We start from the raw sequence: 17784 nt of genomic DNA, 5'->3' as shown, positions 1-17784 counted from the left end.
TTACAAACCAATGGTGATGTTCCGATAATAAGGGTGTGGTTTATTGCACTGCTCCCAGACCGGTGCATTCCGTAAAGCCGATCTATGGATGCAGAAGCGACAGCAGGTGAGCAGCAGGAGCCGGTGGGACGGAGTATGGAGGATGCGAATGTCCTGGGACGTCCTCAGCGCAGGAGCTGGCGGGTGCGGGGATGCTCCTCATGCCAGGGATGCTCCTGGCGCCGGGGATGCTCCTCATGCCAGGGATGCTCCTGGCGCCGGGGATGCTCCTCATGCCAGGGATGCTCCTGGTGCCGGGGATGCTCCTCATGCCAGGGATGCTCCTGGTGCTGGGGATGCTCCTGGTGCTGGGGATGCTCCTGGCGCCGGGGATGCTCCTGGTGCCGGGTATGCACGTGCTGCTCACCTCACGCAGCTGGGTGGAAGAGGGAACCACAATGCCGTGTTACTAAGCAGCATCTGGAGAATTGCCCTCAGGTCTTACATTCATGTCTGTAACCTTTGTGAAAATATTCTTTCCCATTGCTGCGGTTTTTCTAATGTCAGTGTACTAAGCTCTGCCTCCCAGTATTACATCTGGCACACAGTGCTACCTTCTTTATACCCTAGAGCATGTGTATTTTCTAAGCTGGCTTTCAAAAATAGCCGGTTTCCAGAAAAAAAGAATTCAGGGGAGACTGCTGCTGGCAGGGAAAGAGGATTTTATCAGGCTTGAAGCGAAATGTGCAGCGGATCTTGAACTGAAGTTCACCTTCAGCGATCGGGGTTCTTCTGGCTCCATCTGGAAGGCTGCTCCGCTGGATCCTCATCCGCAGAGATTCCCCCTCCCGTGCAGGTTCCTGTGCCACAGCCAGGATCACTCCGGCCGTGTGTCTGGCGTGTCCGGCGTGTCCGGGGGTGTCCGAGGTGTCCGGTGTGTCCAGCGTGTCCGAGGTGTCCGGTGTGTCCAGCGTGTCCGAGGTGTCCGGTGTGTCCGGCGTGTCCAGCGTGTCCGAGGTGTCCGGTGTGTCCGGCGTGTCCAGTGTGTCCGGCCGCTGGCGAGCGCCCAGCCTGGGGCGTCCCGGCGGGCTGGGGGAGATGCTGCCATGGGTCCCCGCTCCGGTGCTCCTGCCTCCACCTGCCCTGCTCTTCCTCTTCCTCCTCCTCCTCTGCAAAAACTGGATTCCCTCCTGTTAGTTTTACAAACCTTATCCCATCTGAAAACCTTCTTATCATCCCGTTTTCCCTCTGCAAAGTGCAGAGTTAAGAAGCTGCATTTAGATTATGGAAAGGATTGCCCAAAAATCCGCACAGGCGAGAAGGGCGGTTCGGGGGATGTAGCAGGAACGCAGCGGTTGTACGGTGTCACGGGGAGGGAGTCACTGCCAGCTGCACTGGAATTTAAGGAAATTAATACAAGTTGTGTATAACACTCTCACTCAGAATACCAAATCGTAGCATCTTATGTTTTGACATGTCTATTATTTATATGCAAATTCAGCCTTTTCTGCGGAATTTCCTTGGAGATAAACATTTTATTAGGGAGTTAAGGAAAAGGACCCAATACGTTAATGGAAAATAATCAACACGGAGCTTGTGGCTGGGAACGTAACGGTGAGGAAGGGGGGGATCAGCTTCTGTGTCATTTTTACCCTTTGAGATGTGTTCTCCTTTCCCTGGGCCCCACGTGTTCTGCTGCAGGCTCTGTAACCCCACGCGGTGCTGAGCCGCGTGCACTCAGCACCACTTCACACGCCGAGGATCTTTGCAGCTGAAAGCTGTGTGTTACACGTGTGTTACACGTGTGCTATACATGTGTTACACGTGTGTTACATGTCACATGGCCCTCCCAGGCCGTGGCGTGTTGTTGGGGGTTCGTTAGGCACAGACAGCGCGTGCTAATTGCTGTTACGGAGCGTGCAGTCCTGGGACCCTTCACAGAAGGGACAATCAGCAGCCGCAGGGCACGAGGAGGCCTCTGGGCAAGGCGGCGTTGCTTTATTTACAGTATCACGTGCAGCGGAGGGGAGCAGCGCTCTCCGTGGTGTCTGCAGCCTGGGGAGCTGCCCGCGTTGTGCTGGGTTGTGCTCTCCCCGTGGACAGGCTGGGGACAGCTGGGCACGGAGCAGCGCCGCGCGGTGCCGGGTGGCGCCGGCCTGGACGCGAGGGAGCGCTCCGGCGCTCCGCCGTGGCCCCTGCCCCGTGCACACCGCTCCGGGCCGTCCGGATGAGCCGATCTCTGCCAGCGTTAGTGTTCTGTCACAACAGTGAGCTTTCCAGTGTGGTAAAAAATTAACACAAGTGAAACTCTGACCTTTTTGCTACTTATTGAATGTCAAATCCACTCAGCCGTTAGCTGGTGTGGAATTCAAAGTTTAGGCACACTGATCCGGAGAAGTTCATGCTTTGCTGTTCGGGTGTTTGGCACAGGAGTGAAATATGGACAAGTTGGCTGCATGCAGTATAAACTTAGTATTTGTGCAAGAGCTTGTCCAGACAGACGTTCTCAAACCCTTGATACTGGAGCTGCTGCCATCGCTTGTGAGCGATAGTGGAGCTCTAAGGGTTTTAAATTGGAATGGGAAGATGCAGTACAGGCATTCACAACAATTTGTTTCAGGTTGTGTAAATGCTTTGTAACTAAGGGATTTGTTGGAAGGTTTGGAGGTCAGGTCCTGCCAAGCTTTCCGTGCACTTAGAGTCAGCTGCCAGAATTCGGGAGCCGCTGACCACCTGGAGCGGGTTCCTGAGGCGGGGAAGGGAATGTGAGCTGCCGAGGCTCCCGTGGTGGAACTCGCGTCTCCTCTAACTCCAGCCCAAGGACCCTTCTTTGTGCAGTGTTTGCTCCGGTACAAACGTACCCGGAGCTCTCGCTGTCCTCGTTAACCTCTGTAGAGTCGGGTTGGTCTTGTCCCCCAACAGCTGACGCAGCCAACAGAGACATTGATGGTTCATCCGCATTTGTATCGGATTTTCCATTTATGTTGTAGTAGACATGATTAAAGCCTTCAAGTAAAATTGCAGCTAAATCCTGTCATAGCCTAACCCATTATTTTTTTGTGCTCCTATTAGGATTTTAGGCATTTCTTTGACACATTTTTATTGCCAGATTAGGAGGAAAACACTTGACTTGTTTGCAGTGTTCTCATTATATTGTCTTTATAACATTTCTAAAAGAGAACAAACATAAAATACTTCAGTGCAGTGTGGCCGTATTTCAGTCTGACGTTAATACGCCCCGCGGTTCCCCGGCTCACAATTCTTCTCACCTCGTGGTGACGGTGCAGAAACCCTCGAGCTGCTGGAGCCGCCTGGTCCCGCGGGCCGGGCCCCACCAGCCTCTGGCACGGGGACCCGCGGTTTGCAGCCCCCGCGGGGGTCGGGTCACCGGTGAAAAGGTTTGGTAGTGCCAGCGGGGCAGCCCCGGTCCCGTTTCCAGCGGCGGCCGTGGGGCCGGGCCCGGCAGCAGCACCAGCACCCACCGGTGACCGTCACATCAGAGCCGGCTCCGGCCGGCGCCTGCTCCTTCGTGGTGAGTTCGGCCGTGTCTGCCAGCCCGGAGCGGTGCTTCCCATGAACTTCTCTTTCATAGAAGAGATGGTGGTGTTCCTGAGATGTGGGTGTTTTACAAATCGCTTTGGTTTCATCGTGTCGTTCAGGGCAGGGCCCGCGCTGCCCGCCCGCTCTCCCCCATCGTCCTGCTAGGGACCCGTGCCTGGTCCAGCCGGGCTCACACCCGGCGTCTCAGCAGCTCTCGGGTCTCCAGAAAACCCTGGGCATTATTCCAGAATATTCGAGCTGGCGGTTGCCAAGCTGTGTGGGGGCGTTTGTGGCACAACCCTGTGGGGTTTTCTTGTGATGTGTGTGTTTTGGGGTTGGTGGCGAGCCGCACAGGTAGCGGGGAGCGGGGCAGGCGGTGCGAGGCCTTTTGTGCCGGGTGGGGAGGTGGTTTGAAGAGGGTGTTCTGTCCCCAGCTGGCTGCGATCCCTGGCCCTACGGCAGCTTTAGGCTCCGGGAAAGCCGTTGATCCCGTCCAGGGTCCCGTGCACGCCTGAGCTGTTCCCGAGGGAAAGCCGAGACGTGTCCCGCGCCCCGCGCCCGTCCCTGCCCGCGCCGTCCCGCGGGTGCGGGGCTCACCATGGCCAGGGTGATTAAGCACTTAAACTGATTAATCAAATTTCTTGTGATGAGAACTACTGTCATTCATTAATCTGAATGGGATTATAAATAAGAGTTGGCAGATAGGGAAGACAAACATGTTGACAGATAGACCTGCTGCTTTGAATACAAATTGCGCTGCTGCATCTGGAGGGTTTTGGCTCCTGGCAGCCTCGGGATGTGGCTTCCCTAAAGGTAAAATTAGACTGAGATTAAAGTATCCCCATATTAATAAAGAAATACGTATTTATGAACAGGCATCTACTGCAGGCGGGCGTGCGGGTCTGCATACCAATGATGGCACAGCAGGACTGGCTGTGGATTTTGCTTCCTGTGGAATTCGTGAAAGATTTCATGAGGTTAGTTGTAGTCAAAACTCAAGGATAACCCAATTGCAGGTGTGTGGCTCATACCGATTTGAGCAATAAAGTAGCAGGCTAGCGCGAGCAGTTCCTATTGAGTCGTCTTGCAGTTGGCAGCATTGCAAATAACAGAAAATTCATATCAGATCTCGCCCTCGTAGAGACGCTGCCCCGTGTTCGCGTTCTGGGGAGACAGCGCCGTGCGGCGCCGTGGCGCGGCGGGCAGGACGTGTCCCCGTGTTGATGAGCCGCCAGCCGAGATCCCCGGCCTTGCTCCAGAGCCCTTATCTGAGCGTCACTGCCGGTGACACCGGGGCACCGGGCGGGTTTGAAACGCGTCCGAAGAGCCGGCGGGATTAAACCAGCACCGCGCTGCGGGCCGGAGCCGGCGCTGCACGGGGCGCTCAAACGAGGGGTCAGGTTCTCCGGGGCCCTGCGGCCACCTCAGTGTTTGGATTGGTTTTGAGGGACTCTTTGCCCAAACTGGCGAACCAAAAGCCATTGCTCAGGTTCAGTTGACGTTGGTGGAAGGTGAACCTTGCCAGCAGCGCGGATCCGTCCAGCGCTGAGATCTGAGCGCGTGCTTTGCACTTTGCTGAATCAAAGTTGGTGTCTGTAGGCGCTGGATGAGAATCCAGACCTGTCTGGTGTCTGTGGCTCACGGAGAGGAGCAGTGAGAAGCGTTCAGCAGTGTTTCGGCGGAGGATTTGCTGTCACAGCGGGAAGGCTGTGGTGCCTCCCCGTGTTGTGACACTTTTTCCCTTCTTAGATCAAACCCAGACCCCGGGTGCAGCCCCTGCCCCCAGGGACCCCCAGCACTGCAGGGTTCAGCCGCGTGTGCACCTCCCTGCTTCGAAAAGCCGGTCTGCACGGAGAAACGCTGAGCTGGGGTTCTTGTGTCCCCGTCAGCCTGGTGTGCCTGCGTCTCTTTCCTGTCAAACACCTGCTCCTCCGCTCGCCTCCGAGCCCCCGGGTTGTGCCCCCTCCCCAGCGCATCGCGCTGCCAGGGAGGAGGAGGAAGATTGATGGTGCTGGGTTCCCCGTGCGTGGCGCTGGCATCGAGTCGGGGGTTTTACAGCAGCACGCTGGCTTTTCTCACTGCATTTTGATTAATGGAGCAGGCGGAGCTGCTGCTGTCTCCCAGCTCCTGTGGCTGACAGGGTGAGCCCAATCTGATGTTCCAGCGGATTTGGAACGTGCCCGTGGCCTCAGCGTCCCTGCGCCGAAGGACGGGCCGTCTGCTGCGAGATAACCCCGTCTCGGGGTGCTCGCTTCAGGTCTGTTGGAAAGAGAGGTGACACGTGTGCGAGTTGAAGGTTTGCCCTGGTGCTTGCTGATCTGGTGGCCAAGAGGCGGCTCCCGTTGGAGACTCAAGGGTTTTGGTTGCCTTGCTTTTCCAACCATGTCCCCTGGCAGGTCCATGTCCCCTTGGCAGGACGGTGTCCCCAGCAGGACGGTGTCCCCGGCAGGTCCGTGTCCCTAGCAGGTCCGTGTCCCTGGCAGGACGGTGTCCCCGGCAGGTCCGTGTCCCCGGCAGGTCCGTGTCCCCGGCAGGTCCGTGTCCCTGGCAGGACGGTGTCCCCTGGCTGGACCGGGAGCGCGGCTGCCGCGCAGCTGGCCGTTGAAGCCTTACACCACAAAATTACTCAAGTATATTTTAATAATTTAAAGCCACAGGTCTTACGTGATTTGTTCTCTAAAGATTGATTTAGCTTCTGATTAAGGGAATTGGGAATTCAGGGTGAAAATCTGAACAAAATCGAGGCGGTTTTTGTTTTTTTTGCATATCCACTGGTGTAACTCGCTGGGGAGAAGAATTTCAAAGCCTGTCCAGCCCTATCTTGAATTTTTTATTCTCCTGCTTTCCTATTTGAATTCCCAGGGCGCTCTTGTTAAGGAAGAACACCTCAGCATTATTGTATTGTTTTTAAATAAGCCACGATCACCGTAAGGAGCTCAGGGTAGAAGAATCCACTAATACTTTGATTTTTCCTCTCCCCTCTGGTGTCAGAAGTTTGATGACGCGAGACGCGCGCTGCGTGTGAACGGGGGGGCAGGAGCTGAGGCTGCACGGCTCCCCCGGTCCAGACGGGCCCTCTGCTCTTTGATTGCCATTGATTGGGAGGAGGAAGCAGCTGTGGCGGAGCCGGCAGGGCCGGGCAGCGGGGCAGGCGGGGGTTTGGCACTGGGGAGCCGGCGGCTGCTCTTGGCTGGTCCAGCGGCAGCATCCCCAGCACCCGGGGACGGCGCCGGTGCTGAGCGCCGTGTCCAGGTGAGGGCACGGGGACGGGCGGGACGGAGCTGCTGTGGCGCCCTCGCCTCCCCTCCCCGGAGCTGCAGGAGCTGCTGAGGCGGCGTTTGCCCCTCCGACAGCTCAGAAATGCCGGTTCTGTTCTGGAGGTTTCGTAAACTGGAAAGAGGATCATGAAAAACGCGCTCTCCCCTGCCCAGCCCGTTAATTCAGCCTGCTCAGGACAGAATTAACCTTGGCAAGCCTTCCCGGGGAGAGAGTCGTTCTAACCTTAAAAATCTGCTGATTAAAGCTGGTTTCAGGAATTCGATTTCACTTAATGCGTTGGCTGAGCGCCCAGCCCGGCATTAACGCAGCCACAGACACGCAGCCTGCGCGACTGCATCTCCTCGGTTGAAAACACCGAACAGCCGGCTAACGAAAGCCCTTCTGCCTGTTCTGAGCAAGAATTCGTTTTACAGACCGGCGCCGGGCAGGTGACTCCTGGTAGCTCCCTTCCCCTCGCTGGCGGTGGCAGCGCCGTGGTGCCCAGCGCCCGGCATGGGCCCAGCGCCGGGGCCTCCCCTGCGCTGCCCAGACCCCGCGGGCCCACGGGGATCCCGCACCGCACTTCAGATTTTATGTCATCGAGCAGCGCTTGACTCATTAACCTTTAAAATGCATTTTTATCCAAGAACCGCTGTAGTTTTCAGTGCCGCTGTCGCCCGTTCTCTCCGTGCTCCACAAGCCGGGTGTCAGGGGTTCCGCGCCGTGTTCTCCCAGAGCAGAAGCTCCCGCTGTCCTGCAGGGCCGGGGGCTCGCGGCGCCCGCTGTCCTTCTGCCGGCTGCCCGGCCTGCGCACCCCGCCCGAACCAGCGGCGCAGATCCAGTTCCCACGCTGTGCCGGGGAGGAAGAGAAGGGAAAAGAAATCTGCTCAGTATTCTGGGTGCTGTGTGAATTGCGTGAACCGTTAGGGTTTTCCTGATGGCTCGCTGAAGTGTTGGAGAGCAGTTTTGCGGAGGTGGGATGCTTTTATGTAAGTCGTTATCGACACCTCTAGAATTACATGCGAGACAGCTCTGGAGATGGAGGCAGCTCCCGCCTCGCAGCGCAGCGCGCGGTGGAGCTCAGCGTTAGTGCTTGTCATGCGTTTTTGTTTTAATCACGGTGAAGTTTCGATCGCCTTCGCAGCAAATCAGGGCTGTGAAGCAGGCGGGGGCGTGCTGGTGTAGATTGATATAGATTGATATATATCGCATGGGGCGCTGGGGGTGTTCCCGGCGGCGGGGGCTGCTCCGGAGCAGCCGGCGCTGGAGCTGCTGCCGTGCCGGGCGCTTCCCAGGGCACAGGGAGCAGCTCTGGGGCGGCGGAGCCGAGCGGTGCCCGCAGCGCAGTGCGCTCGGGGATTATCCCAGACCAACGGCGGCCGCTTTTCCTCGGCCGAGCGCTGGGATTTAAATGTCAAGCTTTTCTTTGGATTATTTTCTGCAGGTTTTTTCCCCTCTATTTTTCCTCCCTGCTTTTTTTGCCTGTGGAATGTACCCTTGGCACATTTTAAAACGTTATTAATCTTTGTCATTTGTATTTTAAAAATAACTTGGAGATAGCAGCCAACAGTCCCTAAATCCTCTTCAATTCAGGCCGACCTTGTGAGCCCGGACCTGGCGCCCGCGTGTTTTCCGACACGTGTGCTCCCGCGGGCTCGGGAGCCGCCGCAGCGCGTGCCCGCGTTTCCGGTGGCCCCGGCCCGGGCTGCACGCGGCGCGTTGGTGCCCGGCTCGCGGCGGCGCCGCGCGGGTCCCCAGCGCTGCTCTGTCCTGGTGCCGCGTGCCCGCCTGTGCATCGCCGTTGGTGCGGCGCCATCTGAACCTGCCAAAGGCGTTCGAGACCGCCGGGATGGTGATTCAGCGATAGGCTCTTCTGGGACCCGTCTGCTTGGGTCCCGTTTAGTGTGGCTCCCACTGGTGCCGAAGCCAGGGCCAGAACCAGGGTGGTCCCATCCTACGGCTGCTGCTGCTGGGGGATTCGGTGCCGGCTCCAGAATCCTGGAGCCGCGGGCGGGCGGGTGGAGAGCGCGGTGTCGGGAGCGTCCTCACAGCCGCTGAGCGGAACGAGAAGGGAATTCCCCATGGAAGTGCCCCGCAGCGGGGTTCGTTCATTAGCTCTGGAGTGGCAGAACACGGGGTGCCTGGAACGTACGCGGCCCGCGGTCTCCCTGGGGAGATACCAGAAGAAAGCTGTGAGCAGATTGCGGGGCTGTTGCAATCTCGTGTTTAAGAAGATCTAATCACCTTAGGTATGGGAGAATATATCACAGCCCCATGTGTGCTGTATTAAAAGCCAGCACAGTCAGAAAATAATATTGCTTTCTTAATAATAAACAAATCTTGTGGACAGGAATTGTATCGGGATCTTTTAAATTCAAACAGTTTTGTGTTTGGCTTGCGCTGGGCTCAGCCCCCGACCAGCGTGGTGCCGGGAAGTGTGAACGTACGGGAAATGCGATTTTTTCCTGCGGAAAGGGTTCCTCAGGCTTACTCGCTTCAGTTAATCAGGGAATAAGCGTTTGTTTAAAAAAAGAAGAAAACAAAGAGTAACTGTATTTTGGCACTTTGCTGCGTGAAACACCCGACAGCCGCCTTTTCCGCTCGCAGCCCTGGCTGTTCGGCTGGAAAAGGGGTGTTTGTGTTTCCGAAGGGCTGTGCTGGGGCGAAGCCGACGGGGCGGCCGCAGCGCCCGGGGTGCCGGGGTCTGTGACCTGTGGGGACGCTCAGAACCGCGCTGGGAGCTGGGCCCGGGGCTGTGTGTCCCGACGTGTCCCCAGCGCCGCTGCCTCGGTGACCGTTTCCTCTGCTAACCCCCTCTGCTTTCTCTCTTTTTGTGTTCCCAGTGCTTGTACGGCTGCTACGTCCATTCCTCCATCATCCCCACGTTTCACAGAAGGTGCTACTGGCTGCTGCAGGTAGGATGGCGACCGGTTCCTCTCCCGGCTCAGGCTCACTCGCGTTCGGAGGGCGCGTGTCGATGTTCGGGCCTCTTCTTTGCTCTGATAATTGCTTTGGATCGAGATGGGTGCATGGGAAGCGTGTTCTCGTGAGCCTGTTTGTAAAACGTGATGCGGGAGATCTCGTACTCGTATTCGGAACCAAGGACACGCTGTGCCCTCCGCGTGGGAGGACCGGGGTCTGTGGTCCACGGCAGCGTCTCCCAGGCGCGCTCAGCATCCTTCAGTCGTGCGCTCAAGGTTATGCAGCTGGAGAGAAAAGCGCCAGCCAGGAACCAGCGACGCGTCTCTAACGTCTGCGCGATGCGTCTGCTCAGCCCCGCAGTGGATTTGGGGTGAGCGAGACCGGGAGAGAGAGAAGGGATTTTATGCGTGTTTGGTCTCTGACTTGGACACCACGCGATAAATGACTTTGGTATCCCGGAACGGGCACAGGCAGGGCAGTGTTGAACATCGGCCTCCAGCAAAGGGTTTGGCTTTTCAGTTCACAGAGGCGAATGGGCGATTTTGGCTTTTTCTAGAGTCGCGTGGTGCCTTCCTGGGCTCGGAGCTCTCTGTCTGCAGGCCTCTGCTCAGGAGGGAGTAAATACAATTATCCTGTGGTGCCGCCTGTGTTTTGTGGGATGATCTTCCTCCAGATCCTATTGTCAGGTTGGATATTGATTAAAAGTCCACGTGCAATTGTTCTTGATCTTTCCGAGAGGCGTTTTCGGTGTCAGGGGCAGGCTCAGCCAGGCCGCAGCGACCAGCGGCTCTCTGTGCGTTTGTGCCGTGCTGCAGCCCTCAATTCTATGGTGGTGTCTGATTTCTCCCTTAAACAGTTGTGTGTTGTCACTTGTGACCGGCACAACGTGCCTGTCCCGGGAGGCCGGTCGGAGGGGCAGGGGACGGGGACGGAGCACTGAACCACCCGCAGGCAGAGCGCCGCGCTCAGCCCCGCCGTCCTTCCCGCGGCTCCGGGCTGTCGGACACCCACGCAATGCCTTCTCTTTAAACTGTTTTTCCTTGCATTCTTCCTTCTGATACCCTTGAATATTAGCGGTTTATTGTTGCTGTTGGTGCGCACACTGGTGCTGGCTGTTCCCTGCTGACACGCGGCTCGTCTGGAGGCTGTGGGCAGCAGGTCCCTGGCTGCGGGAGCAACAGGCAGCCTGAGATTTTAGGTCTTTTTCGACAGAAATCAGAAGCATTACAATCTCATAAAAATTCCTGAGACTTTTGCTTAGTAATGGGGTTTTATTTTCCATTGGGGTGAGACAGAAATGACGGGGCAATAAAGCTTTGAAGGTGGTGCTGCCTGAGGGCACTTTTGCTGGCCGGTGCTGTTGGGGAGCAGGGTGTAAGCTCGGCTCTTGGCCTTTCCCTTTTTCCTAAGGGTGTATGAGCTGCTGCTACGCTAGCCCATTTTCCCGTTGTTTTAGCCCATGTAATGAAATCAAGTGCATCTTGAAGTGTAGCAGAGTACGGTGCTGAGCTGGACCACGATACCCAACAGAAAGAGAAACTCCCGGTTCCTACAATGTGGCCACAAAGGAGGTGGAAAGGAGGGCAAAGTGCTGCCTTTCTCATGTTCAGAAAGCCGTGATTTCCAAGGCTTGGGTGCTCCCGGGGCGCCGTGAGCGGCTGTGCCTCCCCTGGCTGCGGCTCCTCCTGCGCCGGCCCTGCTGGGGTGCCCGAGGAGCCCCCTGTCCTGTCCCCAGCATGAGGAGCCCGTGTCCCCTCCCGCAGACGCGTCCCTCCGGCCCTGGGGAGCCCGTGCCCATGTCCCCTCCCACAGACACGTCCCTCCGGCCCTGGGGAGCCCGTGCCCATGTCCCCTCCCGCAGACACGTCCCTCCGGCCCTGGGGAGCCCGTGCCCATGTCCCCTCCCGCAGACGCGTCCCTCTGGCCCTGGGGACCCTGTGCCCATGTCCCCTCCTGCAGACACGTCCCTCTGGCCCTGGGGAGCCCGTGCCCGTGTCCCCTCCCGCAGACACGTCCCTCTGGCCCTGGGGAGCCTGTGCCCGTGTCCCCTCCTGCAGACACGTCCCTCTGGCCCTGGGGAGCCCGTGCCCGTGTCCCCTCCCGCAGACACGTCCCTCTGGCCCTGGGGAGCCCGTGCCCGTGTCCCCTCCCGCAGACACGTCCCTCTGGCCCTGGGGAGCCCGTGCCCATGTCCCCTCCCGCAGACGCGTCCCTCTGGCCCTGGGGACCCTGTGCCCGTGTCCCCTCCCGCAGACGCGTCCCTCTGGCCCTGGGGAGCCCGTGCCCGTGTCCCCTCCCGCAGACACGTCCCTCTGGCCCTGGGGAGCCTGTGCCCGTGTCCCCTCCTGCAGACACGTCCCTCTGGCCCTGGGGAGCCCGTGCCCGTGTCCCCTCCCGCAGACACGTCCCTCTGGCCCTGGGGAGCCCGTGCCCGTGTCCCCTCCCGCAGACACGTCCCTCTGGCCCTGGGGAGCCCGTGCCCGTGTCCCCTCCCGCAGACACGTCCCTCTGGCCCTGGGGAGCCCGTGCCCGTGTCCCCTCCCGCAGACACGTCCCTCTGGCCCTGGGGAGCCCGTGCCCGTGTCCCCTCCCGCAGACGCGTCCCCCGGCCGTGGGTCGGGCTGGGTCCCTGCAGAACAAAGATGGGTTTGGCAGTGCGGGACGAGCGAGCCGGGCTGCGGAACCTCTGCGGATGCGCCCGCGACGGGGAGGCGGGGAGGGTTACAAATGAACTGGTGTCTCAGCGGCTGGAAACATTTTAGCAGGAGTGCTTCATCTTTTGTAATGTTTTTATAAATTATTTATTAACACACTTGCTGCATTTTCCTGAGAAATTGGATAGAAAAGCAAAATGTATAGCTGGCAGATTATATTCCAGAAGAAAGACGCCAGTGATTAAAAAACAATTTCCAACCCTTTCAAACACATAACTTTATTTTAGACGAGTAGTCTGCTATTTTTGTATCGCTCTCCACCATTTTAAAGAAAATCCCGGATTCGTTCCCTAGATATATGAGGAGACTGACGTTAATGCGAGCAAACTAAAAAGCAGCCGGAGTGCTTTAGTTGTTGCTTAAATAATCTGTTGTCATTTATAGAGGAGATGCGTTTCCCAAACTGCTGCGGGACGTGCCTGGGCTGCTAATCAAGAGCGGTTATTACAGGGGCGACATAACGAGAGAGAACATGGCGGGCCCCGCGCGGCGGGAGCAGGCGCGGTGCCGCGGCTGCCGGGGAGCGGTGCCCGTTCGCGCTTCACGCCCGGCTGGCGATGGGGAGCGGGGTCTCGTGGGGCGGGGGCAGCCCGGGCCGGCTGCGGCGTTTTGTGCGCGGGGGCAGCAGCTCCGCACCGGTGTCTGCCCCGCAGCCTCCCCCCGCCGGCCCGCGGCGCCGCAGCACCTGCCTCCGCTGCTTCGGGGCGCGGGGGCCCCGGCGCTGTGCCTGGGAGCAGCAGCTCCGGCGCTGGCGCGGCTGGAGCCGGGCGGCTTCGCCGGGCACACCCCGGCCTGTCCCGGAGGGGCCCGGCGTGCCCGAGCGCGCGTCTCCGGGTTCCGCTCTGGGCTGGTGACGCCGTCACCGAGGTGTCCTGGCGGCAGGGACCCAGCTGGAAATGACATCAAACCACAGGCTCCAAGACACGTATTAACATGCTGTGTACACCAAGGATTAGGCTTTTGGTGACACTTAAATTGAATTCTAATGCTGTTTTGAAATGTATAATATGCTGAATTTACTTCACCTCAGGTTTGAGTTAATGGTTTATTAAATTATGCACCTTGCAGTAGCAAAACCGGTCCCTGGTGCAGGACAGCGGGCTTGCAGTAGCAATGCAGCAGTTTTGCTGATCTCATCCACACCTCCTGGTCAATTATTAGGCCTGCAGGTGTGTGTGAATGTATTACAGCGGCAGCTGGAGATTCACCCTTGCCAGAGATGCATAACTGGGGATTGGGCTGGAGGTTTTGTAGTGAAGCGAAGTGCAGTGTGAGTTCAGAGGTCCGGAGCAGGTCTGGAGCGGATCCGGAGCAGGTCTGGAGCGGGCAGGGGGACGCGCAGCCCGCGCTGCCGGGACTGAAGTTTCTCCTGAGGCACATTTTTTTCTCTTGAAATGCAGAGTTTTGGCCTGCAGCGAGTTGCCCCTGTTCGTGTTGTGTTTGTCAAGCCACTCTGCTGTGAGTGTTTCGGATAAGCCACTGCTCAGGGGGCCGGGTGGTGCCCGGGGACAGCGCGCAGGCTCCCGCCGCCGCCCGCTCGCCCGGCGCTGTGACCATTGCCGTCTGTAACTCAGGAGCTGTCGCGGGCGCTTTCTGCTGGAAAGGGGGAGAGGAGGCTGCCGGGATTTTCACCGCTCTCCATTTGTATTTATTCCTGGCACTCTCTAAATGCCAGCATCAGCGGCTCTGTAGGCACAGCCTTTACTGTCGAGCGCAGAACGCTTGTGCTCCTTCCTCCCTGTAAGCCAGGCCTGCGCCTGCTCCTCAGGGCCCTGCGGTTTCCCGGCGCGGCGCTGGTGCCGGCCGTGCCGGCCGAGGGGAAGGGCGCTGCGCCGGGCCACACATGGAGGCACAAGTGAGTCTCTCTGTAGTGTCCACATGCAGGTATTTAGTGCTTGGGAGCACCGTTGCCTTTCCAGAACACATCCGTCACATTTTGGTCATCTCATGCTTTTGCGTTTCATGCCTGTGCCTTGCTGGGAGTTTGCCTTGTGTGCGTAGTGCAGGACTTTGTAGGAAAAGGAATCCACGTAAGAAACAAATCCCCTTCTCAGCCCAGAGTGAAGAGAATGGAGCCGCAACATCAGCCTTGCTGCGAATGGGGCGAGCGAGCTGTGGAAATCAGCCCTGAACTCCTCCCGCAGCCCTTGGCGCTTGCACAAGCAGCTCCAGCCTCAAACGCTGTTATTCTTTCGGTTTTATTGAACGTTAAATCCATCACAAAAACATGCAGAAAGAAAAATGAATGCAACATCCTCAAGGTCACTCGTCTCGCGGAGGCGACGCAGCTGCGCTGGGCTTTCTGTAACAAAGCAGCATCGCTGCAGGAAGCCATCCATTTCGTGGAAACAGCCCGGGATCGCGTGGCGATGCTCTTTTCATGGACAAATACAGCAGGTCTGCCCTGTAACCTGCTAGTGAGGCACTCTGACCAGCAGTAATTATAACTGTTACGGGATGTCATCTCCCGTCTGCCGTTTATTGACCTTTTCCTCGGTATCATTTCTTGTCAAGCCCAGGGGACTGGCTGTCCCGGGAAGGACAGTGTGTTTGGGTGTTGGGGACAGCACAGCAGCCGAGGCGCTGGACCTCTCACAGGTGCTCAGTTTGGGCACATTTAATGTTTGCATTATGCTGCCAGCTCTGGAAAGCCTTGAGAAGATCGGTTTCTGTGGGTTGCCGGTGCGGTGGCCGGGAGGACAGGGAGCGGCGCTGTCAGCGCCCGGCGCCTGCGGGAGGGACTTGTCTGGAACGGCTTCCCTGTCTGCGAGATCGGTTTTGATCCCAGAGCCTCTCCAAGCTCAACGTGACCTCTCGTCTTGTTCATACAGTGAGAACACCATCCTCCCAGGGAGCTAAACCCTCGTCTTCGGGTGCCCTGCGCCTGCACCCCCCTCGGGGACCGGGGCGCGCGGCCTCGGCTTCCAGGCTGCCGCTCCTGTTGAGGGACGAGGACGGAGGAGATGTGGGCTCGGCTTGATTAAGAAATGCTTTTGCTTTTTCTCTCGAAGGGTATTTGCAGAGGAAACCGTACATGAAATTTATACTCCTCTCATATGATTTTGACTGGTTTTAGTGCACAAATTCTCAGTAGAAAATGTATTCAATAAAAATTTGATGTGGAACTATAGCTCAGCAGAATCTTTTTTAAGAAATCCAGCTCTGGAATATTTATTTTGCATCTAGTTTCAGTTTTAGTGCCTATTCCTCTGCAGATGCCCTCGTTAGCCTGCTAACGGCTTTGAAGAGCTCAGCCCCTCGCACTGGATCCCGGCATCCCGGCGTGCCCGCGGCGCCGCTGCTCGCCTGGTCGGAGGCACCGGGCGCGTGGCGCTGCCGGCGGCTGCCGCGGCTTCCTCTGCAGGCAAACCGAGCTTTTTGTTGGCGAGGAGACCGGGAGGCTCGGGGCGCGGGAGCCGGGCCCGCGGCAGGCGACTGGTCCCCACCAACGCGCCCGCAGGAGCGCGGTGCTCTGGGTTTGTAGCCGGTCTGCTGGGAGCCGGGCTCAGCAGGAGAAGTGCAGCAGATCTGGGTTTCTTCTCCTTGGATGCTCGGCATGCGAAGGAGGGCGTTTGGGGGAAGCAGGAGAGGGATGTGGCGTGGCCACAGTGAAAATGTCAGGGTGAGCCTGACATCCCTCAGGGGTCGTTTCCTGCTGTGGAATCGCGGCCCTGGGGATCGCGGTGTCTGGACGAGTTGACTCCGACGCGCTGGGGAGACGGGACGTTGCTGGGCTTTGGAGCCAGTAACAGTGGTGCAGGAAATCCTTGCTCGCCTTCTTGATTCCTGACTGTTATGCCAAGAGATTCCCGTTTTTCCCAAGATTGCGGGGAGCATCGCTTTGTCAGATGCCGTTTGTCCAGCCGCCTCTTCCCACTCTGCCACGGGAGAGGGTCCTGGGGCACCGGTACCCGCAGTGACGCTCCGAACATCAGTCCCAAGGCTCAGAGCCCTGCTCAGCACCTCACGGTCACCGTACAGACCCTGCCGGGTTCCTACCCGTGCCGTGTCGTGTTCCGTTCCCCCTGGCGCGGAGCCGGAGCCTCCGGGCACCGGGAGCCGTGTCCTGGTGTTTGCTGGTAAACCTCTGTCTCCGTGAGCACGCGGTCTGCGTGCTCTGCCGCTCGCCTCCGTTTCAGCAGAGCACGCTGGAGCCCTCTTGAAAAACATTCCTTGTGTCACGGAAACTGGAGGGTTTGAGCTGTGTTTCTCTACCCTTCTTTTTCTTTACCTTCTAGTGTTCTCATATCAAATTTTCACTGGAAAAATACTGCCCGGAGGCACAGGAAATGGCACCCGGCTTTATGAAATACACCCTCATCCTGGGATACGCCGTGTTTTTGTTTTGTGACAGTCCAGGATTCAGTGCCTGGCCTAAATATTGTGGCATCCCATTTGATTTTTGAATTGTCGGATGGACTAGAGGCTGTAGCTCACGGGCAACATGACCATTTTTCCTCGTGGTTTACCCTTTTTCTAGATTACTGTCTGTAAGTTTCAAAATGGAACAGGATTCCTCCATGGTTTATAAATTAGGGCCATATTACAGCAGCACCCAATAGTGCTGCTATATTTTAGGTGGTGTCAGGGTTTCTATTATAAACCTCATTTTTCAGAGGTTTATGGCACAGCAATAAAAATTCAGTGTATGCTGGGACTCAGGATGTAACGGCTGCATCTCAGCCTCGCAGAGGGTGCGTTTGCATGTGTTTTGTACAAGCAGAACAAACCACGCTTTGTGTGTGCGCGTTCACGTGGAGGTCTATGTAGTTATATTAAGATCAGTATAAATGTATCCTAACTTCTGATTTCAGAGTTAACTGGGAGCTGCCCCTGTTTGGCAGCCCGAGCAGGTTTGTTTCTTCCTGTGGCCGGAAGGGGAGCGACAGGGCTGCTGGTGGCCCCGTGCCGTGCGCAGCCGCGACGTCGCTGCCGTTCAAAGAGCCACCAGCGCAGCAGCGGTGCCGTGTGTGCCGGCCCACGAGGAACGGGGGGGACAGCTTTGGTATGAGCGTATTAAAAAGAAAAACCCACACAATCCGCAAGGTGGTGTTGACCTCCCTGCCGCTAAACGCATCTTCCGTGACGTTCTGGCCCTCGTTGGCTTCCCGTCCGTCCGGGCTTCATGGCGGACACCAGGCAGGTCTGTCTGACCCTGTCTTTTCCGTGTGCCGGGTGCTCGGGCCTTGTTGCTGCTGGCCGGGGTCAACTCCGAGCTCCGCAGCGGCGCCGTGGGCGGGGGCTGAGCTGCTGCAGGGTCCTGGCGGCTCCCCCAGGAGCTCCTCGCTGCTTCCTCCGAGTCCAGACCGAGTGAGCCGCGCTGTGACGCGTGTCCGGTGGGTGACAGGAGCTCCGTGTCACAGGTGACGCC

At 57.9% G+C, this 17784-nt stretch overlaps 1 protein-coding gene across 12 annotated transcripts in view; it reads left to right on the top strand.

Moving 5' to 3' along the window:
• The window catches only part of CAMTA1 (calmodulin binding transcription activator 1), a 156043-nt gene that overhangs the window by 72149 nt on the left and 66110 nt on the right, over nucleotides 1-17784 (top strand). For 10 of the 12 annotated variants that reach the window (XM_071798330.1, XM_065855139.2, XM_065855141.2 and 7 more), the window contains one exon: nucleotides 9621-9692. The exons of the other annotated variants lie outside the window; for them this stretch is intronic. In XM_071798330.1, coding sequence (XP_071654431.1) covers nucleotides 9621-9692 — 72 coding nt within the window. The remainder of the gene's footprint in view (nucleotides 1-9620; nucleotides 9693-17784) is intronic. 12 annotated transcript variants of the gene reach the window in all.

This window comes from Patagioenas fasciata, chromosome 23, assembly GCF_037038585.1.
Source record: "Patagioenas fasciata isolate bPatFas1 chromosome 23, bPatFas1.hap1, whole genome shotgun sequence".
In the NCBI taxonomy this organism is placed as follows: domain Eukaryota; kingdom Metazoa; phylum Chordata; class Aves; order Columbiformes; family Columbidae; genus Patagioenas; species Patagioenas fasciata.
The sequence above is the reverse complement of the archived record's forward strand: the minus strand, read 5'-3'. Positions and strand labels throughout refer to the sequence as shown.